This window comes from Haemaphysalis longicornis, unplaced genomic scaffold (genome assembly GCF_048455015.1).
Source record: "Haemaphysalis longicornis isolate Haplotype H1 unplaced genomic scaffold, Haemaphysalis longicornis Haplotype H1 scaffold_2, whole genome shotgun sequence".
Classification (NCBI taxonomy): domain Eukaryota; kingdom Metazoa; phylum Arthropoda; class Arachnida; order Ixodida; family Ixodidae; genus Haemaphysalis; species Haemaphysalis longicornis.
The window spans coordinates 265,109,463-265,132,889 of NW_027526295.1; the positions used below are offsets into that span (position 1 = coordinate 265,109,463).

The 23,427-nt window shown below is 49.1% G+C and overlaps 2 protein-coding genes across 4 annotated transcripts in view; one reads left to right on the plus strand and one right to left on the minus strand.

The window, feature by feature from the left end:
* Positions 1-13,325, minus strand: part of Cdep (Chondrocyte-derived ezrin-like domain containing protein) — a 54,447-nt gene extending 41,122 nt beyond the window's left edge. For 2 of the 3 annotated variants that reach the window (XM_077700541.1, XM_077700539.1), the window contains exons 1-6: positions 13,184-13,301; positions 11,002-11,188; positions 8,096-8,200; positions 4,795-4,919; positions 1,967-2,064; positions 786-1,153 (exon numbers count right to left, since the gene is read on the minus strand). In XM_077700541.1, coding sequence (XP_077556667.1) covers positions 786-1,153; positions 1,967-2,064; positions 4,795-4,919; positions 8,096-8,200; positions 11,002-11,139 — 834 coding nt within the window. In that variant the 5' untranslated portion in view covers positions 11,140-11,188; positions 13,184-13,301. Of the gene's footprint in view, positions 1-785; positions 1,154-1,966; positions 2,065-4,794; positions 4,920-8,095; positions 8,201-11,001; positions 11,189-13,183 lie in introns of all 3 variants that reach the window. The other variant, XM_077700540.1, reaches the window with a different exon arrangement.
* Positions 13,326-13,573: 248 nt separating this feature from the next.
* Positions 13,574-22,575, plus strand: Epg5 (ectopic P-granules autophagy protein 5). The gene has a single exon (XM_077700542.1). The coding sequence runs from the start codon at positions 13,686-13,688 to the stop codon at positions 21,123-21,125; it is 7,440 nt and encodes a 2,479-aa protein (XP_077556668.1). The 5' UTR covers positions 13,574-13,685; the 3' UTR covers positions 21,126-22,575.
* The last annotated feature ends 852 nt before the right edge of the window (positions 22,576-23,427 follow it).

Consider the following 23,427-nt stretch of genomic DNA (forward strand, 5'->3'; position numbering starts at 1 on the left):
CACATATTTCTGGTGCTTCAATTAGCCCCCTGTTTCAGTCTTTACGGCTTTGAAGAGATACCACTACTGCGTCCATTTAGAGCAAGGTAATTTTACTTGTCGACAGCAAAGGAGCCGAGCAGCCCCATGCACACCGGGCATCCCGGAGACGCGAGTGCACGGTTGACGTGAACAAAGCAGAGCTACACTTTCATGCAAGGATTCGCCGCCCCTGAGCACAGATGTTTTCGAGAACTTGAACACTCCCTGCTGGTGGAATTCATAAATCAGCAGCGAGAAAATGAAATTTCTTGAGAAAGTTTTCGAAGCACAAGGGATTTGTGCTGCAACAGTTGCGTTCGTCAAATAAAATCCTCTGCAAAATATGTGGTGTCGTCTTTTAGATCTGCGTGGTATAGGTAATCTGCGTCAAATTATTTTTTCGTATTTTCCTACGTAAACTTACCTGTGCGTTACAATTGGGGGCGCATTAGAATCGTGCAAATACGGCAGTTTCGCATTCATAACTGCTAGCACGAAAGTTGATTTGCAGCAAAGAGAAAAGACAACATGGGGATGCGATGTCCCAATGTTTGGCCCAGTGCCATGCTTTGAGGCGTCGTCAGCAGGTCCCTGCAACTTCATGCAGAGTGAGCACGATGTAGTTCTTGGTGCCACTCCCCCGAGAACACTGTTGCAGCTATTTCCACCAGTATCATTGCCATTAGGTTCCACTACACACCCGGTTACATATTCAGGGCCTCACGTTCTCTACATGCATAGGCGGAACTTCAGCAGGCACTCACGTATCCCTCCGGGTGGAGCTTGATGAGGAAGCGCTTGCGCTTGAAGCTGAGCTTGCGGATCTTGGTCCAGGAGAAGGTGTTGATGCGGGTGCTGCCCTGGAAGACCATGACGCCCATGTGGGCCACGGCCAGCTGCAGCAGCAGGCCCTCGGGGTCCCGGGCGGGGCTCAGCCGCACCCCGTACAGCTCGCACCGCCTCGCCGTCTCCAGCAGGTTGAGGTCCGCCTGCGCGGGCGACTGCCCCACGTGCCGCTGGTGGCACTCCATGATGCGCGCCTCCAGGGCAGCGTCCTGGTGCGGCACAAACTTGTGGCTTGACAGGTACGAGGCGTCCGGGTAGTCCTCCGCCACGTAGTCCCCGCATGACGCTGCACGTGCACACCCTTTCTCTAGTGACCGTCTCAAACAAGTGAATAAACGTTTCAGCAGTTACAGTAGCTGCTAGGTTTGCAGGTCACGTGACCGGGATACATACTGTAGCAACAAGCTTCCAGAAAGAAATTAAAATTATTTCCACCAATTCTTTTCTTTTATAAATTGCTTGTGGTTACCGGGCTATATAAAAACGCTGCCTTTCATATGAGCTAGAGAACATATACGCGACAAATATCGGTTGTCCGTCCCCTTAAATTTACTACAAATGACAGTATGTGCTCAGTAAGTGCACACTTACACATTACAAAGTGTCATGAAATTCGTCACAATACAACCAATGCTCCTGCCCAGTGCACAAACCGATCCGCTGTCTTATCTAACGGCTGGTAGCCTGTCAGCATAGCCACACACTGTCAAATGAAGCAAGGAACAAAACTTTCAACAGGCTCAAAGCTGGAGCACCTACAAACAAATGTAACGACAAGTTTATGGAGGAATGCATTCACAAGTGTTTCAATGCACCGAAATGCCCACATTGGCAAGGTCAGGCTTCAACGGGGTTTAATTCTTCACCAAGGACACTAAGCAGTTTAGTTTGAACCTACTTATTCAGGCACATGCTGCAGGCAATACCAAGCAATGTGATGGGCTGCTCCATACGACCAAATCCCTACCCAATTATCAGGAGGCTTACTGCACGCTCTATCGCTGTGCATGAAGCCATCTCTTTCCGACTTTGCCTTTAGAGTTTCTCCGCCGAAGCTAAAGCAGCCACTGATGGATCTGCCCGGGGCAGGGGGGCTCACCTTGGACAATGTAGGAAGCCAGCAGTGCTGCCGTGGGGTCGCTGCACTGAAGCACACCCTGGGCGAGGTCCTTTTTGATCTGGAGGCTGAACAGGTACCTGACAGGGAGGGAGGAATCACGGGCCCACTTGATCCCTCCCTCCAGCCAAGCCACAAAAGCAACTGCTTCAACCTGGTCCACACTTCTCCACAAGTGACAGTTGTACCCTCTCGAGTTCTAAAGAAACAGACGCGACGAAAGTCACATTATATAGCCAAGAAAGTGCAAACAATTTCTAAACAAACAACAGAAAATAATTTTAATCAGGTGCCAAATGCTGTTACAAATGAGATGTGGCGATTTTTGGCAACCTAAACTTTGTTGTAAGGACTGTACGTGCAACTCAAGACCCCAGATTATATTAAGGCACACTAGAAATATATGAACAAAGATCTTTGCAGGGGCTGTCATTATTTAGACAATCTTTTCAAATGCTTTCAGGTACAACATTTCCAGTGTCTGAGCACTGATGCACAAGTGCCACCAGCTACCTTCCAACAAGTGTTTCAACAATTCAATGAATAGCCCGTTTGCTTGAGCTAAGGTTTTTTTTAAGTTAGTAATTTTAACCCCAATATCAGAGACAGCATTCACCTTGTTCTTTTCAACGTTAATAAAAGCCGGCTGAACCTCAGACACCTCTTCCATGGACTCTTGGAGCTTTCTAGTGATGAAAAATTAAAATGTGTCACACAGATACGGCTTTCGGAATAAAAAGAATAAAACGTAAAACAATTTCATGAATACACCTTTGTCACTGCTTAAGTTTAGACTGTGTTTTAAAGATGCCTTTCTTTGTTCTCTTATACGGATAACAGCAAGCTGAACTGTGATTTTGTGCCATTGCTGCCAAAACCCCCTCTGGTTGCCAAGAAGCCCACAAAACATCGGTGGAACTGAATAATACCTTCATAATAGGTTCGCAACGTTGTAGTCGGAAAAGCCACTTGAGCCTCAGACGTGTTTAGTAATGCTTTTTTAATTTGTGCTAGAGAACTTTTACATGATAAATTTCACTTGTCAGTCACCCGAAGCACCAGGGGTCAGTTGCATGCTGCGTGCCAGATGCAGGGGTGAGACAGCTAAATCTGTTTTGGGAGCAGTTTTTGGAGCAGCGAAATTTCGATTTTGGAGCAGAAGAACCTTGATTCGGAGCAGAAGGACAACATTTATTATGTCACCTCCGGAGCCTAAAAAATCACATTTTTGGCAACTTGGAGGAGAAAACTGCACTTTTTAATAGGGTTCGAACGTACATAACACTGAAACAGCCTTTTAATAAAGTTTTTTTCTACCGGAGCATCACAAGGTACGAACTGCACTACCTTTTTACAAGCCATTTTTTTTTACTTCTTAGGATGTGTGCATAGATAGCATGGAGTGCCGTCGAAGATATTGAATTGAAAAACTGCGCAATCGTAAGGCATTTTTATTATCATGTGGATGCCGAAATTAATATTTTTGTACTCCCATAATCGGCCTTACGCACAAAAGTAGAGAGCCCCGGCAAAAGTTGCGCAAAGCGAGGGTCCCTTACAATCGTCGCACTCCACCAGCCCTCATTTCAATCCCGAAAGTGCACGTTCACTACGACCGTAATTTGAGTAACGGTGGTATTTCTAGCCACCTTTCTCTTTGCATTAAATTTCACTTCCGATAGGTGAACCATTAGTTCGCCCGGCGTGCAATAATAGCCCGTCCCGCTATCGGACACTGCTTGAACATTTTGCGGCGATGTAGCCTGCGCCGCCACTTCGGCAGTGTCGATCGCCCCATTCCCACGGCTCGCGAGCTCGCTGTCACAGGCAGCAATAACTCAGCGTTTCATAACACTGCAATGACTCCGAAATTTCATTTCAAGCACAAGCTGCTCCTCACACTCCAGGCCAAAACATGGCGAATTCGTGGGCATCACGTTGTTTTTGATGAACTCCCGTCTTTCGAGTCGCGCAACTTCCCGCAACAACTCAAACGACTAAATGCAAACCCAGCCACCCCCATAACCAAAACCACAGCAGAAATCGGCGAAGAGCACTCTGCCTGAACCCCGAGCAACTTCTTCGCCCGGCGGCCACGTTTTCCAATCTCACCACACCAAGATGGCGACGCCGAGTTATGTCGTTCCGGAGATACGGCGCTCCGAAAATTGGTGTTTTTTCATCAACTTGCACAAGCAGTTTGTCGCCTCCGTACACAGCAGTATTTTTTCTGCAGGAATTTGCAATGGTTTTCGATGGGAAAACATTAAAAACTCAGAGACTATCATAACATGTGCAACCCGACATTGTCATTTTTGAAAAAACTGTCTCGGGGACAATTTTAAGCCGGTATTTTATTGAATGATCAAAAAATTAAACCTTTACAAACAGCATGACATTGGGGGTGCTGGAAAATTACGCCATCACTAAGCATTTTCCCCACTGAAAGTGACGGGAGCGTTAAAATCCTTGGCTCTCGGACTGTTTTGGAGCAGTTTGGCGCAATTTTTGCAATTTTCAAGCTTTTGGAGCAGCCTGGCGCAGGAAAACCAATTTGTATCAAAACTGCGCAATATGCGCAGCTGTCTCACCCCTGCAGATGTCATAGGCAACGCTTCTGGCAATGTAAGTGTACTTAGGACTCTCACAATGCTACAATAGATTGCAAACAAAAGAAAAAAGAAAAAAAAAGAGAAAAAGAAAAAGAAAAGGCAGGCACATTTTTAGCAGAAGTGTACTCTTTTGGAACGGTCGAGTGGAGCGAAACCCTGCCAGGACAAGGAGTGTAAAAGGTGGCGATGGAGCCCCACCTGGTGAACTCCTCTTCGAGCTGTGCAGGGTCAGGAGTGTAGAACTTGACCGCAAACTCCATCACAGGCGACACCAGGGACAGGCCCATCTGGCGGCACATGGGCTTCTCGTTGTCCAGCCAGTACTGCGACGAGACAGGGGCAGCACCTCACTCGTCCATCCGGCTCTCTTTAGACGAGCACTGCCACAGTGCTTCTCACACACACAGTAGTGATATTTAAGTAAATGGGGGGATTCTGCCCTCTGAAGCCATGACAAAGGAAGATCGGTGCTACCGCATCTTACTTTGGCAGCTTAAAGGATGATGATGATTGGTGTTTAGTGGTGCAAGGCCAACTAGGGCAAAGAGCGCCAAAAGAGGGTTATATAATGGCAGTGATGTGGATGTGAATACTAAAGTCGGTCAGTGGAAATATATATATATGTTCAATGAAACACAAGGCAATAAAAATGGGTGGCGTACTTATGCATGGTAAGGAATGAGGTCTAAAAATTTGATGTCTGTGAAAAAACTCAAAAACGTGTTCGATGGGAAACATGGGATCGTTCCCCCAAAAGTATGATGGGTGTTGTGGAATATGTTGTCCATATAGGTGTGGGAAGTGTTTGCATTGTGTTGTGTCAAGTGCCTTGCATTGGATGAGGATGTGGGTTACGGACTGGCCCTCTCCACACATGCTGCATAGGGGTCTTAGTGATCCTGTGAGCAGGTGCGAGTGTGTTGCATGTGTGTCCTACCCGCAACCTGCATTGGGCAGCCTCAGTGAATCTGGTGTGTCAGTCAGTTGTGTATTCTCCCAAGTGTGGTTTTATTGCATGTAGTTTGTCTGCCTGTCCACTCCAACGTGCTTGCCATTTGTTACGAAGATGTTGTTTGATGTGCGGATTGAAGTCAGTGTGCGGTAGTCTTGTAATGTTCGCCGTGTTTCTAAGGGCAGCAAAACTATCCCTTTCGTCCGCCACCTCGTTGCCAGCGATCCCAGCATGGCCTGGAACCCAGCACAAGACCAGTTCATTTCTCAACATACGCAGACATAATGGCATTAAAAACTAGGCTGACTACGTCGTTTTTGCCGAACTTCTGAGATGACAATGCACAGACAACACTTAATGAATCCTTATAGATGATGGACTTAAGAACTTTATGTTAAAAAATGTGTTGTACAATGAGTAAAATGACATATGCCTCTGCTGAGAAAACAGTGGTGAGCCCGCCCATGGTTTTGCACGCATTAAAGTTTGGTCCATGAGGTTTTTGAAGCATCACTGTCAAATTCTGTACATTTATATTTATTCTGCAGGGACAAGTACTGCAAAATTGCAGTTCTTGCTACCTTTTTTCTATCCATTTTCATAAAAGATAAATCACAAGAAACAGGCTGAAGTTGCCATTGTGGTAAAATGTTCGTAAATGATGATGTGTACATGTCTAAAAAGGAAATGGAAAGATCAGAAGCTTCCTCTGTCATTCTCAGTGAGAAGGGCATAGAAACAGACGATTTAAAAACACCTGGGATGGATATGTATTGTTAAGCACATGTTTACAAGGATGGTTATTCAATGGTGAAACCTTAAAAGCATACAACAAATCGACGTGCATTCGTTGATGTTCCAGGTACCATTTGTTGCATTCAACGTACAGGCTCTGCACCGGGCTAGTGTGGAAAGCACCGGACGCAAGGTGAAGCCCTAAGTGCAGCACTGGGTCAAGCATCTTTAGTGCTGTTTTTGTGGCTGACCCATAAATGACACTGCCACAGTCTAAACTAGACTGACCAAGCCGGTATAGAGCCACAGAAAGAGTTCTTTGTCTGCACCATAGGATTGGTGGGAGAGGACCTCCAGAATGTTTATTGTGTTTATTAAGTAGTTTGATGTATGGAATTAATGTAAGTTTTTCATAAAAAAAGATACCTAAAAACTTGTGCGTCTCTTTTACACGAATCTTTTACACCATTAAGGGCCCGCATGAATCCTGTGCTTGCGGGAGAACACAACACAAGCACTTCTTTCTGGGCCATTTAAAGAAGCACCAACAGCAAAGAAACAGGTAGATGCACATACAGTCGACTTGCGATAATTCAAACTCGAAGGAAGCCCAGGATTTTGTTCGAATTGTCAGAAGTTTTCATATATATGACTCTTGGCAACGTGACAGCACACATCATGATTAGGCTTTGATTTTAACCACATTTGTTGAATTTTCAAGCGTTTTTAAACCCTAACTGTGCAAAATAAACAGAAAGCAGAGGCGTAAGGTCCACAAGCCGAATGCCGTTCATGTCACTTTCGTACCTGCCGTGACATTTTTATTTTTTCTGACACGAGATTGCGTGATTGTGCGTTTTTCCTTTTCTTTTTGCAACAATGGCCCGCATGGTTTTGACCGCTTCGACAAGTGTAAGCTGTCAATCATGTTTAGATGTTTTTTGAGGCCTGTTCATTTTTTTTTCTCCTAATTCGCATCTGAGAAATGGTAAGAAAGGTAAGTAACATCACGGTCTACCATACTTGTGCTTCGTTTCGAAAGTTTGTTCACTACCAATGCCTTTTTCCTTGAAGGCTTAATTAAGGCGCTTATTTTTCATTTTTCGACTGTTACGATTACAAAAGCACACAAATTTTCAAATATTTGCGGGAAAGCAGTAGATATTTTCCGATATGGACACACAAAAAGTACGAATTAACCGAATGACGGAGTTTGAATTAAGCGTCTTTTACATACATTGAAAGAATAGCAGGCCAACCAAAAATTTGAATTTTGTTTGAATTAACCCAAAGTACGAATTATCAGGATTTGAATTATCGCAAGTCCACCGTAAATTAATATGCCTTGTTTGCAATGTGCCACACCAGGCACCACTACCCAGGGATATTTCTTGCTTAATGACTCACGATGTCACAAACAGCGAAAGGAAGATGGCAGGGCTGGTATAAAGCCCCATGAAAGAATCCATTGACAATTTCACTCGCAAACATGCAAGCAATAAACCTGACAAGTTTCAGTAGCTGGCTTTTAGTCGTTGCTGTGTCACTAAAGAAGTTGGCATAAAATGACAGAAAGAAATTTATACTTTATTTGTAACGTCATCAAAATTACACAACGAAAACTCGTTTTGTGGCTTAGGAAGATGTATAATGTTCAACACTGAAGACGGAAGAAAACTTGCTCTGCCTTCAGTGTTATGAAGCAGTGGTAACTGCACAACTGAACCGCAGACGCAGTTCATTTCTGTTAATGAAAAGTGCCGTGACAGGCGAGGCATGAGCGTAGCGTGAGCCATGGAGAAATCCACTTGCCTTGGTCCCACCACTGTCGGCATACTCGAGGCCAAAGTAGTCCACCTCAAGCAGGTTGATGACTCGACACACTTGGTCAAACAGGACACGGCCGAGCGCTTTGTACTGAAACCAACAGGGCATCCCACATTGCAGCGCTCCTCATGGGAAACTCCCGGGATTCTCCCACAAACTTCCCCATTAATAGCACTTTGCTCACTGCTATGGTTCGCTTGTTGCTGTTCACTTGTCTTCACTCTTAACTTCCATGTTCTAATGCTCGACAACCAGCATCTCACTACTAGTGCATACCAAGTAAGAACCCCTATCAAACCAGCACTCCCGTGTTCAACAACGAAGCACCTTAGCCACTGAGCCACCCCAGCAGGCCTAACAAATACTGTTACAATTACTAAAAACTAGACAACGGCTTCAGTTTTTCCCAGCTTTAGTCTGTCGTAATCAGTTCTTTTTTGGCTACGCTTTTAGTGTAATTAGTTATCACGTGTCACTAAAGCATGCTCCCCACAACCCTAGCATGTCTGGAGCTGACTTGCTGGCTGTAAGTCTGAAGATAAATTTTATCTTCATTCCACTGCCATCTCCGACAATGACATCCCAACTTGCCAATGTCAGCTGTTCAACGGCAATCTTGTTTTCGACACTGAAGCAACACCTCAGCATCCCAGCCTTGATTGTTTTCTGGGTTATTTCAGGGCAACATGGATATGTTAGGGTCGATTTTCTGCTTTCAGCATGGTTAAGCACAGGAGCCTGTAGCACTTTTGTGGAGTGACCAAGTCAGGGGTGAGACACCAGAATCAGATTTGGGAGCAGTTTTTGGAGCAGGAAAATCTCGATTTTGGAGCAGAAGAACCTTGACTTGGAGCAGAACATTTATTATGCCCCCTTAGGAGCCTAAAAAACCGAATTTTTGGCAACTCGGGAAGGAAAAGTGCACTTTTTAATCAGTTTTGAACGTGCACAACACTGAAACAGCCTTTCAATAAAGTTTTTTCTACCACAGTATCACAAGGTACAAACTGCACTAGATTTTACAAACCATTTTTAATTCTTAGCCTCTATGCATAGATAGCGTGGAGTTCATTTGAAAATATTGAATTGAAAAACTAAGCAATCGTAAGGCATTTATTATCATGTGAATGACAAAATTATTTTTTTTTGTAATCCCAGGCTCGGTTTTACGCACAACTGCAAAGCCACGGCAAAAGTTGCGCAAAAGGAGGTGACAGTCGTCGCCTATAGGCCTATAGACCCCTATAGGCCTCCCATTTCAATCCCCAAGGTGCGCGTTCACTATGATCGTAATTTGATTAACGTTAGTAGGTTTAGCCACCTCCCTTTTGGCATTAAATTTCCCTTCAGATAAATGGACCATTATTACTGGCGTGCAATAATAGCCTGTCCGCTATCCGACACTGCTGGAAGATTTTGCGGTGAGGTGGCCTGCGCCGCCATTCTGCAGCGTCAATCGTCCCATTCCCGCCGCTCGCAAACTCGCTGTCAAAGGCAGCAATAACTCGGCGTTTCATAACACCGCAATGAGTCCGAAATTTCACCTCAAGCGCGCACTGTGCCTCATACTTAAGGCTGAAACACAGCGAATTCGCTGGCACCACGTTGTTTTTGAACTCCCGTCTTTCTAGTCGCGCAACTTCCGACAACAGATCAAATGACTAAATGTAAACCCAGCCACCCCCATAACCAAAACCACGGCAGAAGTCGGCAAAGAGCACTCTGCCTGAACTACGAGTAACTGCTTCGCCCAACGGCCATGTTTTCCAATCTTCACCACACCGTGATGGCTGCGCCCAGTAATGTCGTTCCTAAGATATGGTGCTCCGAAAATTGACGTTTTTTCATCAACTTGCACAAGTAGTTTGCCGCCTCAGTACACATAAGTATTTTTTCTACAGGACTTTGCAATGGCTTTCGATGGGAAAACTTTAAAAACACAGAATACAACATGTGCAACCCGGCATTGCGAATTTCGAAAAAACTACCTCGGGGACAATTTTAAGGAGTTTTTTTTATTGAATGATCAATCAATTAAAGCTTTACAAACAGCATCACATTGGGGATGCTGGAAAACTATGCCGTCAGTAGGCACTTTTCCCCACTGAAAATAACAAGTGTTAAAATCTTTGGCTGTCATACCGTTTTGGAGCAGCCTGGCGCAGGAAAACAAATTTGTATCAAATCTGCGCATTATGCGCAGCTGTCTCACCCCTGCCAAGTGTGTAGACATCTTTATAAATGCTACAACACCGATTCTAGCTGCACATATCGCTTTATTAAGGGGCGCTGTTCTGAATATCCTCTCACCTAGCTGCCTCTCTTGAGATCTGCTGGATGAGCAATTTTTAGTAAGGTAGCATGCATCACTCAGTTATTTTTTCCAGGCCATATTTAATATAGTGCCCTTACTTTTAACTCTCTCTAGCTTTTTTAGAAATTTTGATACCTCTGCCACTGCCCGAGTTGTTATCCTAGCTGACTCCCTTTTTAGCATTATATTTTCCATTGTACACTTCGCTCACGTTAAATGCCTGCTCAGTTGCTCCTGCCCAAAACTCTTCAATGAAAGTGGGCCCCATTCATACTGCAAGACTACCAACAGGTGGCACTAACTGTGAGAAAAGCTTTCATACCGCAAGACTACCAACAGGTGGCACTAACTGTGATAAAAGCTTTCATATTGACAAATTTCTCACGGGCACCTTGCGGCATTTCTTCGGGCACAGCCAATTTGTAGTGCAAGCTCATCCCAGTAGCGATAAAGCCAAGCTAGCCATGGCAAACTTTTTGCTGGGCAGCCACTGGAAAGGCCGAGCCATGTAAGGACTCCATCGTGGGTGATTCTTCCCATCCACCTGATTCCCCTGAACAACGGGTAGAGCACCCACCTGGACGTTGAAGGTGGCCACGGTGTCATCGAGGAGGTGCACCTGTACGGCCAGCGTGCGGCTGCCCGCATGTCGGCCGCCGCCCGCATCCTCAGTGGTGCTGGGGCTGCCAGGCCCCTCAGGACGCCCCGCCGCCATGGGCCACTGTCACCTTCCAGCACCCATCTGCTCACCAGGGGCTCCTCGCCTGCAAATGCGGAGCACACGCGCCTTACGTGTCAGACCGTACCCTGGGTTGCAGGCCATACAGTCCCACCATGGCTGCTCCTGCAGTCCTGTTCCATATATGCTGGTTGAAGAGCAGTGAAGCCCTCTTCCTTAACGACAGTTTTTTTACCACACACCAGCAGGCGACTGGAGGGAAATGCAATCCCTCCCAAAACCTCCTCTCCTTCGCAGCATTGCTTAAAAATTTCTCAAGAGCTTCTCAGTTCGGTTTTTTCCACGTGTCCAATCCCAACTTTGTGCACATCCATCTAGTCGCAGCCTTTGACGGTATGCACATTTCTTGCAAGCCAACATCCTGGAAGGCTTGGGCTACGAAGGAGAACTTTCACAGTACTCTGCACATTTATACCCAGCACTAGTTAAGCCACAGATCACCACCAAGCCCGACATTGTAACTGGGTCATGTCAGCTCTAGTCTTTCACAGCTGTATGCCATTCGGCTGTGGGCTGTAACACAACAAAAGGCTCTAGCCTGGCAGATAGCACCATGCAAACGCAGAAAACAGTGCTACGAATGCCTCTCTCAGAAAGTAATTGCACATAAAATGCACTTGTCTGCAGCTACCAGCACAGCAGTTTATGGGATCGGGTGCCAACATCAATCATGTACGGAATCGAATACGTCGAGACAATAGGTGATGCCACCCATAAGCCATTGTCGGTTGGGCGGATCCACTACGGCTGAACTCTGACTGCAGTCCATTGTTCCACAACAATGAACGCTGCCAAGCTTGTAAACAGCCAGAAATTGATTGCTTCAGGGGTTCACTTTCAACCTAGTAACGCCATTAATATCAGCACTATTTAATGATGCCTTGACCTGCCTACGAATGGCACAGACTTTCTGACAGTGTGAGTGTCGAGCGCGTTCATTTGACAGGCGATGCTGCTTGCGGGCGTAATGAGGCCAGCTCTTAGTGGCCGAAGTGATCCTCTCTCCCACGGCTTAATTTAATTTGCCCAGTTTAGAGCCCTTAAGGAGAACATCGCCAAGGTCGTCAGTGCAGTCACCTCACAAGCAACAGGCTGCTCAAACTAGAGCAAAACTTCTCAATACAAACCAAACCACAAATTTCACCTCCTCGCTTTTCTTATCAGCAGCGGGCCCAGATTACACTCGCGTTTGACGAAAAGATCAACACCTTAACTGATTACGTTACTTTCAACAAGAAGGAAATTTACGAACTGGGCGTTTAGACAGCGACATTGCTATATCCGCTCCTCCAGAACTAAAAAGTCTCACATCTAACCGATTTTCCATGTTTATTGAGTAAGCAGTCTCCCAACACAGATGAACGGGGTGCAAACTTTTTGCTGATCAGAAATATTCCTACCACAGAGAAAAATCGTTCCTTCTCAAATACCCACAAAAACAATAAAGCGATGCAGCCGCTATTTACACAAACCTCTCACAACGCGGGGCATCTGCTGCAGCGCTCGGGATGGCGTCTATGCATGTGTCGCATCACGATGACAGCTAGCGAAAGAAGCGCCGGCAGCGAGTAAGCGCGCAAGAAGAACGAAAGACCCGGGCCGCGGCCCATCATCAAGATCCTGCTTGAACTGCCTACGCCAAAGCAGGGCTATTGCAAGTGATGCGCCACAAGGAAAAACTTAGGGCGTAACAGTTCAGAAGAAGGGTATGCGGCAATTAAGCCGAACATTTGGTGTCGATCAGTCAGTACGGCAAAAGAGTGGAACGCTTCGCTTATGTAACCAAGAACGAATACGCGAGGTCGCACGTAACTACATTTTACCCACGCTATTAAAAATAATTCAAAAAATGCACACGAAATTTAACTTTAAAATGGTAAAATTCGGACGTTCGATGGCTCAGCAGACAACGCCTCATGAGGGGTTGCAGGGCGAAAGAGGAAAGAACTTAAATTGCGAGCTAAAGATTATTCCAAAACGTGATAAGTTTACAAGAACGCCACAAATATCGGTGCCTTACCGATCTTCTGACAAACATCGCGAGCGTAGAACACGGCCCACACATCACACAAAAAATATTGAAATAAACCCACACTGGTTCCGCAAGCACAAATCCAAGCAATTTGGGAGTGACGGAAAGTGGCCGCGTATTCGGACAGTTTACGACCGGAATTATCGTAAGAAACAATTAATAAAAAAACTAAGCTAAATAAAATTCTAGAACGTGCAATTAAATGCACATGCAATATATTTTATTTCCGGACACTATATACGCTGGTTTTATTTTTATTATATGAATAAACATCACGTGATGGTTACCTCGCTCCATTCCTCCATGCCTCGCTCGCTTGCAATGATAACAGAAAAGCATGCTGGGAATCAAGTCAGCCATCCCTGTTCTGTGAGTCAGCTGAGTGAGTTGCGAAGTTGACGCCGCTTTGGCTGGGTGGATGTGCAAAATTGTTTTGTTCAAGCACCGGCGTGCCACAACTACAACCCCAGGCTGATCGAAACATGCCAGCATGGAGCAGGTGAAAGTTAAAAAAAAGTCCCGAAAGAAGCAACACTCTGAGACCTCTCATACTTCTGCGAAATCAACCTGTCAACCGAGCCACCCCGCAGCGACGACTGTTTCTGACATCGACTGTGCATTCGATGAGAAGAGCGCTGTTGACACACACCTACAGTCTACGGATACTGGTGTTGAAGACCGTGAATCGGCTTCCTCTGCATCGGAATCTCCGCTAGCGCCGGATGCGCCTACAGAAAGCACTGATTTGCCACTCAAATCGAATGATAACAATGAACAGTGCGTCATTCACTCAGAAGGGGCTGAAGCCTCGCAGGGTACAGAATTGGGCGCGGAGGCGCAGGCGTCCGCAGACGCTGCAGTTGCGCCTGCATCGGTGCTTCGTGATGGCAGCCAGTCGGCATCCACAACCCCCGTAGTTGCTGACTGCAGCGAACAAGATGACTGCCATTCAAAAGACACCAAAGCCGCGCCGCTTACGGAAGGGGGCTCGATAGTTGCCCCCGAAGTGCCAACGGCCCCTGCGGGTGACGACTGTTACGCTTTTCCTGCTTCGAGTGATGACATCTCGACGGCGCATCGGCAAGGTGCACGTACCGAAGTGAGCCCAGATGTCGCAGCGCGCGGCGATGACGTGCTCAACCGAAGCAAGAGTGTGGGCAGGTTGTATCCAGAGCTTTCAGAAGTCCGCGATGAGCAAGAATCGATGCGCCCTTTTACGGAGGAGCAGATACTCATGTTGTACGAAAATGCGTGGCTAAATGCGAGAACAGCCATAGTTTCAGAATTCGTCAGTCTCAACAAAGAGAGGCACTTGAACCATCATGAGCTCTACAAGTTGTTGGAAAACTACCTGCATTCCAGGGAGCTATTGGCTACGAGTGCTTGCGCCTTGCAAAGCTTTCAGCAAGACATTGCAAAGCAGGAAGCAAGCATGTGGGACATTGTGCCAGACGTTGTCACGGGGAAAGGGAGGTGCGCAGACAACAAGCGAGTGACCGGAGAGCACTACTACCAGAGGGCTCTGTATAATGACGATGCAGCATCACTTATGACTTCATCTGCCCAGGAGCTTTTGAAGCTGCTGAGGGAGAAACATCTCTTGCACATGCACAATGCTGCCGCACTGCGGGTCCAGATCGACTACTACTTCCAGCTGGTTCTGGACACCCCTCAGTTCCGAGACATGCCAAAGAACGCACCCGTCAGCCCTGGAACACAAGTTGATGCCAACGTGGCCGAACTGAAGGCCTGCATCAGTGTTCTCTTTGTGTTTTTGAGGAAGGCTGTGCAGGACGATGTGTTTGTAAGTGATGTGCAGTCGTGGCTGCGCATGCTGGCCAGCCTGTTGCTGCGGGTGGCCTCACTGGCCGACCACTTCTTCCTGCTCAACCATGTGGTCAGGTGCCCCCCGGGCATCCACAAGTGGGCCGTCAACATGGTCCAAGTGCCCAGCCCTGCTCAGTGGCCCGAGCACACCGACTGGCACCAAGCCGCACTGGGCTGCCAGCAACTGGACTACGCCCTGGTGGTCTTGACTACAATCCTGTCACCAGTCGAGGCCCGTGAGGAGTATTTGCAGCACCTGCAGAGTGTCTTCGAAGCAGCCTCTGGCCAAGAACCCTGGGTTATGCTGGACTCTGATGGTGAAGAAGATGACACACCTTCGGTGATCAACTGGAGAGAGAACGATGTCGTAGCACTGCTAAATCAGGTGCCTTTTGCTGGTATCTTCCAGCACCTCTTGTTTGCGACGTCTGAAGACTATGATGCGGCCAGGGCTTCTGAGCAAGATGTCCTCAAAATGATCGCAGTTGCGTCACGCCTGGTCTCCATTCTGCACACTGGCCTGAAGACCTACAACCGTTCGCGATACAAACAGCTAACAAAAAGAATAAGTCGTTTGGTTCGCCACACGGTTCAGTATGTCTCCGACCACTGGAGGAGCTTTCAGTCCACGCAAGGTGTCGGCAACTCTGCCATGCTCAAACGCCTCCAGGTTGAATATGACCAGTTTGTTCTGCGTGCGGTTAATTGTATTTTCTACTCGCAAAGCACGGGCGCTTGGCAGTTTATGGCTGTCCTCCCATATTCCACCGTATCCACGGCTATGCTGTGGCAGTTGCTGTGGCTTCTCCACAACAGCTACCAAGAAAACGAGCAGCAGGTTCACCTGTCTCCCAGCGATATCTGCGACAAGCTGCAGGACAAAGTCCACAAGCTGGGTTTTGAGGAAAGCCTAAGCCACATGCCGCAGTCGGAGGTTTTTTTCTTGATGACTTCGTTCGCCAACATGGCTGCCTCCCGCGGAGCAGACAGTCGTGCCTTTACGCACATGGTGGCTCTGGAAATCTTCGAGATGACATATCTGAACCGAAAGCTGAGGCAACTGTTCGCCAAGGAAGGCCGAGATTTGCTGTCGTCCCTGGCACAGAAGCAGCCAGGCATTGTGTCAGTGCTCTTAGACGCAATTGATGACCACATGATGGCACTGGGTGTAATGGCGTGCTACTTGATGCAGGCCATGCCACTGCACCTGTGGCTGCCTGGCAAAGAAGACCTGGACATCATTTCCCACTTTTTGCTCTACTACCCACTCAACTCGCCCCAGAGCCAGTTGGCACGGCTTCTCATTGAGAGTCTCAACTATGGCTTCAACGAGCAGGGCCAGCTCTTTCTGGAATACAGCCTGCACCAGCAGTTGGCGTTGCTGTTGCTGGAGGCGTACGAAAAGCTCTGTGCGCCCTATGAAGTGGCCAGCTACGTCTACAAGCAAGTTCGTTACCTGTCCTACCTGGCCACAGGAACGTGCGAGTCTTCGACACCCACGGGCTTCATTGCGTGGAGCTGGAATATCCTGTTTCAACTGAAACTGCATGCATTTGACTGCAACCACCGAGCCCAGCTGAGCCTCGTCGTAGATGAAAATCCTCCCGCGGGTGTGGCACCGAATCCGGAAAAGTGCGAGTGGCTCCACCCAGTTCTTAAGGCCTGCAAGGACCTTTCCCCCCCTGCCCTCTTCTTGTCTCTGTCCATCGGAAGTGCTGGTCACTATCGAGAAGAAGTACTTGCCACAGGCTTCAAGTCCATCTCTACGCTGGTAGTGAACGAGCAGTGTGCTGCGGCTGTGAAATGCATAAGCAACGTGCTGCCTCTCTTCTACATGCGGCAGGAGCTGCTCACGACTAACCAGAAGTTCCTGGCCGACCTTCGCCACCTCGTCCTGGCAGACAGCACCTACCTGACAGCGGCCAAAAGCCTCATGGGGTCAGAGAGCTCAGCTGAAGTGCTGAAGCAGCTTGCTGCGACAATGGCTGCACACGTTAGCCAAGCCAAGCACTGGGGCCTCCCCTCGCTGCCCATCAAGCTTTGGATTTCGCTGCTCTTCCGCCTTCCAGACATCCCCATGAACAGGGCAGCGCACAAGCCCAAGGGCAAGGATAACGTCATGTACCTTCTCGATGTCTTGGTGCAGCTTGCTTACTTCGAGGCAGACTGCTTCGACAGCGTGCTGGCACACCTGAAGGAGTTGCTTGCGAGCCTAGCCGCACCCCAGGCATCCCAGTCCATGATGAAGACGGTGTTCTCGTACGTTTTGGGCAGCCAGGCGGCCTCCTGGCCATCCATGGTGCCTTTCCAGTCTGCGCCAGCATTTCCCTGGTTTGCGCTGGCGGGAATGCTGGCCGAAGCCCAGCTGCCAGAAGTCGACAGTGCCTGGAAAGCTGTACTCTCTGCCACGGCACAGTCGCCCCAGACCTCGGTTGAAGTGATAGTCAAGAAAGCCACGCAGGCATCCCTGGAGGTTCTTCTGCTGTACCGCTGGGCTCATCAGGCTTTGCAGACTGACGCGGACCATCCAGCTTTGCCTCTTATATGGCAGCAGTTTTTCTCCCTCTACCTGCAAAGGTGCGCCAACGGCAGCAGTGTTGGACCCCGCTTCTTTGAGAGTGCTACCTATTTTGCCTTGCTGAAAAAGATGAAGCGGCGGCTGATTGAACTGGCTGACCACTTTTACCAAAAATGTGCCACCACGAGCGAACAGGGAGCACCGAGAGACCTGTTTGAAAAACTGCTCAAAATGTACCGGACTTTCGGCCTGTGGCTAGAAGAGCCACGACTTCAGGGTGCAAGCATTGATTTTGGAGCTCTGCCGTCGCAGTACTGCCCCGAGGCGCTGTGTGCCATCATTGAAGGCAGCAGCCAGCTGTGGCATGACCTTGTGCCCGTGGAGGTGGGACGACGCGAGCTGCAAAGCCTGCAGCTGCCCAAACAGCCACGTGCCAACCGGCCCTGCCGAAACCAGCAGCATTCCGAGCCGGCCCCCGAGGAGCGCATTGTTTCTCGGCTCAGGACCTACGAGGGGCCCATGCCAGCGCCTCCCGTGCCGACTCTGCGCCCCGTGATTCCCCCCGTGCCCTGCTTGGCCTCGCAAGTGAAGGAGCTGGTCTCCTCACAGCTGAGGGTTTTGATGGGCCAGGCAAGCACTGCCACTGGCCAGTTGGACAAGTTGGCCAGCCTGGACAGGGTGTGCCGCGAAGAGCTGCTGCCCGTGTTGTACGACAACGTCCCTGCGTACGTGCACCTCACGGTGCCCTGCGACTACCGTGAAGACTGCAAGGGCCCCCTCCACCTGAGGCTGCAGTTCTACGAAGCGCGCCTGGCACCAGACGTCTTGCACAAGGTTGACCGGAACCGGACTGAGTGGGTGGCCGTCCTGACGGAGCTGCAGCGACCGCCTCCACACGCCAGCTGCTGCGCGCTCGTGCAGCTGGAGGCTTGCATCACTCAGCTGGTGCAGAGGCACCGCAAGGCCACGCCAGCCATCAGGGAAGAGCTCGACGCACTCGGTAGCGAGGTATTCTTCAGCCTGGTTGGGGCACTGCACAAGGAGATGGTGGACTACGCTCCCACACGACAGTTTGTAACCCTGTGCCTGGACATGGCCGGAGAGGAGTTTGTGTCCCACCGAGCTAACCAGTGCCTCCCCGTGCTTCAAGCGATCCTGAACGACCCCGGCCGAGTGGGCTACGTGGCTCCCTTCTTCAGTCCAGCCGCGGCGAACCAGGAGCAGTATGCACTGATGTACCAGTCCGTGAGTTCGTGCCTCGTTCCAACGCTGTACAATGCTGTGTTTGTGCTGCTGTCCAAGTTTGATCTCCCACGATGGCTGACAAACGTTGCGCCGAGTTCAGCTGTGCGGGCACAGCTGTTGGAGTCCGTAGAGAAGGCTTTGTGCAAGTGTGGCCTCAATCCACCGGAGCCTTTGTTGCCGCTGGTCGAAGTGTTTCATTCTCATTTGTACAGCTTGTTGCAGTTCCACTTTCCCGAGCACTACGCGGTGGTACTTACCATGTTGCTAAGGGGTGTAGAGTCCAGTTCCCTGCCTGTGGCCACCTGGAGCGTCTTCCTGCAAGCGCTGGGCTACGGTAGGCCTGAACATGCAGCGCAGGCATATGACGAGGAGTTTGCGAAGCAGCAGTGCCTGCTGTCTCTGGCTGAAACCACGGGAACTATAAGCATCGCCACGAACCACTTTACTACACTGCGAAACTCGGATGCCTCCGTAGCCAAAAGTGGCCTGTATGGGAAGACAAAGCCATTCCTGCCTGTGCTGTGCCGGTTCTTCAGTGCTGTTGCGCACTGCTACATTTGGGAAAACCTGAAGGCTTCAAATGACAGCCTGGCCGAAGCTGTCAAAGCAGTGCTGCAACTCTATGGTCCGTGGCTGGAATTGGCCGAGGGAAAAAGCGTGTACACTCCGTGGCTCCCAGTGGATGGCAAGGAGGCGACCTACATGGTGCACTCGCTTGTGGGCGTGCTAGCCTTCTTTCACCGCTGCTGCCACGACACATGGAACGTTAATGTGCTGTCTCTTGTGTGGCAGCACTATTTCCTCAAGTATGTCTGGACTGATCCCCCAGAATATGTCACTGCTGTTGTGCAGACAGCGCTTGGCACACTGCCGTGGTCGCAGTTCTTCCCCTCTGTGGACGACATGAAGTTGGCTTGCAAAGTGCTGGACGCCAAGTATTCCGCCCACCTGGCCTTCCTGGTCCAGGTGTTTGTGCAGGTGTCCTGGCAGGAGCGTCTGCGCCATGCACTGCAGCTGGCACCTGAGCAGGTCGTAGAATACCACTCGTGTTTTGCTGAACTGGCTGTGGGCCTTGCGTGGCATGCGGACATGGCCGTGTTTGTGTCCAGCAAACTCGGTGCACTGCGAGAGCATGAATGGGGCTTGCTGCCCGTGGAACTTGTCTGCCAGCTGCAAAAGAAGTTTGCCTGTAGCTGCGACGCCCGCCGTCTCCTGAAGCCAGGCCCTGGCACTGACCGGACTGTGCTGGAGTTTGTGGCCACCTTGTCTTGCATGGTGCCCGGACGAGCTAGCGACCTGCACAAGCAGCACGGATTTGTGAGCACGGTTGTCGGACTGTACGGCCCAGCCCTGGGAGCAGCCCACACCCAAGACGTGGCGCTGCTGTTGCCGCAGCTGCTCGACCAGTGCGAGTCGGTGCTGGGCCCCATGTCACTTCTGGGTCGCGCCCTCTCTCTCCTGGACAGCTGCCGCGAGGGCAGCCCGCAGGAACAGGCTCTGCTCGGAGGTCTGACGCCCTGGCTGGAAGCCCGCCAGGGCTACCCGGTCCTGCTAGCCGTGCTGGCCGCGGCCTGCACTCACCTGGCCTCGGTGCGACAGCTGGTGTACGTGGCGGAGGCCTGCCTCGCTGCTTTCCTGGAGGGATCCGCGGCCCCCGACGGTGGCTGGGAGCAGGCTGCGGCCGCCTTCAGAGTTCCCGAGCTGACCCTACCCGAATTCCGGTCCCAGTGCGCCACTCAGGCGGCACACCTGACCCAGCTGTGCTACCTGCTGCACTGCCTGCCCCACTGCCGGAGCCCCGATGACGAGCGTGCCCTGCTGGACCAGCTGGCGGACTGGGTGTCCCAGGGCCGGGCCGCTGTGGAGGAGGCCGAGCCCAAGCTGCTCCTGCTCTGGGCCAAGCTGCTGGTGCTGAGTCTGCGCCAGCTCGACTTCGGCGGCGACTCGCAGGCGGTGGGTCATCTTTTGGGGAACTTCTGCTCAACACTGACCGTTTTGGGCGAAGACCGCGACACGGGAGGCCTGCTCGGGGCCCTGGGCATGGGCCGCCGATCGACCGTGTCTGCGCGGTTTCGATTCTGCTGCCGGGCTGTGGCAGCCTTTGTGGCTGCACGTCTCACTGACAACACCGTCCTGGCTGGCCAGTGCCTTTCCCGACTTCGGGCCCTACAGGGTGCCAAGGCATACCTGCCCTTCACGCAGGAGATACAAGAAGCCATCAGCATTGTGCAGGACTCTAGTCATACGCTCAGAGACAGCTTGCACTTGATCCAGATACTGGTCAACTTCTTCTACTGTGAAAAGGCGTACCTACGAATTCTCTTTTTTGGCACGATGTAACCTTTGTATGTTAGGTTGGCACAGGGTTGGGGTGTGTGGTGAATTGTTGTGCAGTGTGTGCCGCATTATAGTGTTTGCAATAAAAAACTAGCCAGACTGCAGCATCCCTGCACAGTGCTTGAAATGTGCAGGGATGGTGCAGTATGAAGTACACAGTGCTATCAGGCAATGGCATGGCATGGTGGGTTTTGCATAAAACCTCGTAGGCAAGATAGATGCCACCTTGACCGTGGTGGCAAGATGAAGTTTTTTCGTTTTGGGGTGGCAGTGTGTAAAGGGCGTCTTGCACCAAAATTTATGCACCCTATGGCTCAGAATTATGCTTTATCAATGGTTCAGTCTCCTCCATTTTAACCGAAGCACCAACACAAAATCAATAAAAATACCCTTTTTTTTGCATGTGTGTGTATAAAACATAAAACAAGCACCTTTCTTGTAGCCTGCGCGTTAATATGTCGCAGATAATGCCAAGTGCCTCAAATTCAGCTCACACCTAGCAGGTGTTCTTTGTTTGCTTTGTGCAAGAGTGTTAAAAGTTTGCATGTCAATATAGTTTGCAAGTGCGCTTCCACTGATACTGTGTTAACCAAGTCGGACAAGAGAGAAAAACGAACACTACTTTTTATGCACTATTTGATACATGCCAATCATTTTACGTGCAACTACGCGTGCCAAATGTACGGCTCTTGCGTGGGGCCAACTGTGCTTTTGTGATGCAGCTGCAGTAGCAACGAAAATGTCTTGTTTGTCTTCAGCAATTGTGCACTACGCCTTTGGATTGTGCAGTAATCAATCTAGCGTCACAGGCAAGCAACAAGCAGCAGGAGCATGGGAATAGTCACTTTAATGAAAATCCTGGCGGAACTTTAGTACAGTGCTGAAATATAGCAAAAAATGGTTGTTCTTTGTTGGGAATGTCTTCAGAATTGTACCAGATGCGAAGATGCCGCACTAAATTAAGACAGAAGCTACAGTCCGTGTTGCATGGCTGAAAGTGAATGTCATTGGCATAAAACAGCCTGCAGTCTGCTCCACAATTTACTTTGAGATAAACTGGAGAGATTTGCTTAATTATTTTATTTGCAATGCAATGCTGTTAGAGGTGTAGTGTCGTTTGTATTTTATGGGGTGCACTGAGAATTGTGCAATGTCTTATTTGTAATGCACTGGGAGATGTGCACTTTTATTTTGTTTGCTACATGGTTTTAGTGCCTTTGACCGCGTGATGTCATTTACTGGCAATTTAAGTGGTCATCGATAAAGGGACAAGTAATTCCCGCCAGCTTCAGGATTGTGTGGGGCTGATGGTGTCATGCTGAAGGATAATGCGCTTTTTGTATCTTTGGCAAGAAGGAACTCTTCAGCCTTTTTTACGGCCATAGAGATAGATGGCAGTGATATGTGTGCGTCCATAAGTGAAGTATGAATAAACTGCTCTTTATACCCTGTTGCTGCAGCTCATTTCTTCCAAGTGTCAACATTTGCCATTGGCAGAAGTTTGCTTCTGTGTGTGCTGAATTTATTTACAGCTGTTCTTCAACTAACAAAACAAGCAGCCGTTACATTCAGATATTTCTGCATTTCTGGAAGCATACAGTAGCACTGCGAGTGGCTACAGTGCACAATAATGAACCCAGTTGCAAACAGTGTGTTGTATAGTGTGTGGCACAACTATATTAAATAGTCAAGTGGCACACTACTGGCACCATAAGGGAGAGGCCAGAAAACGATACAATGCAGCACATCTACTAAAACAACCAGATATACTAAAGTACTAACGTTATGCTTTATCGCAAATTCATTTGAAGTGCAGGAAGATTAGGTTTCAAAATTGCGAAGCTAGAACGGCCGATTGGAGATAGCAAACAAAACTGAAAATAAAATTTAGATGTTAGGTATTTCCTTTGTTTTTGTAGAAACAGGGCCCAATAATTGCACAATTCTTCATTTGGGCAAAGTTAGGCTCTCTACTTTTGGGATGGTTCTCAAGGCCTAATTTGTTCATTGACTGTGTCTGGATCAGCACTGTCAGCCAAGTTGACTGTGTGTCAAGGTTTTGCATACATGCACCACAAACAAAACTTCAACCCCCAAATCATCGAAATGAACAGACAATGAGAAGACTCCACTACAGCGCTGAAGTTGCATCAAGCATACCTTCGGAGAATGTGGTGCATAAACAAGGTACTATGTCCATGCAGAGGACAACTGAGCAGCCAACTGCAAGGGCAGATAAAACCGAGCTTCTCGCCAAAGATGAGTGAACTGCAAGCCCTTACCATACATGGCAGTGGAGGCAAAG

Excerpts from the sequence above, each read along its gene's own strand:
- Epg5 (XM_077700542.1), top strand. The coding sequence starts at position 13,686 with ATGGAGCAGGTGAAAGTTAAAAAAAAGTCCCGAAAGAAGCAACACTCT.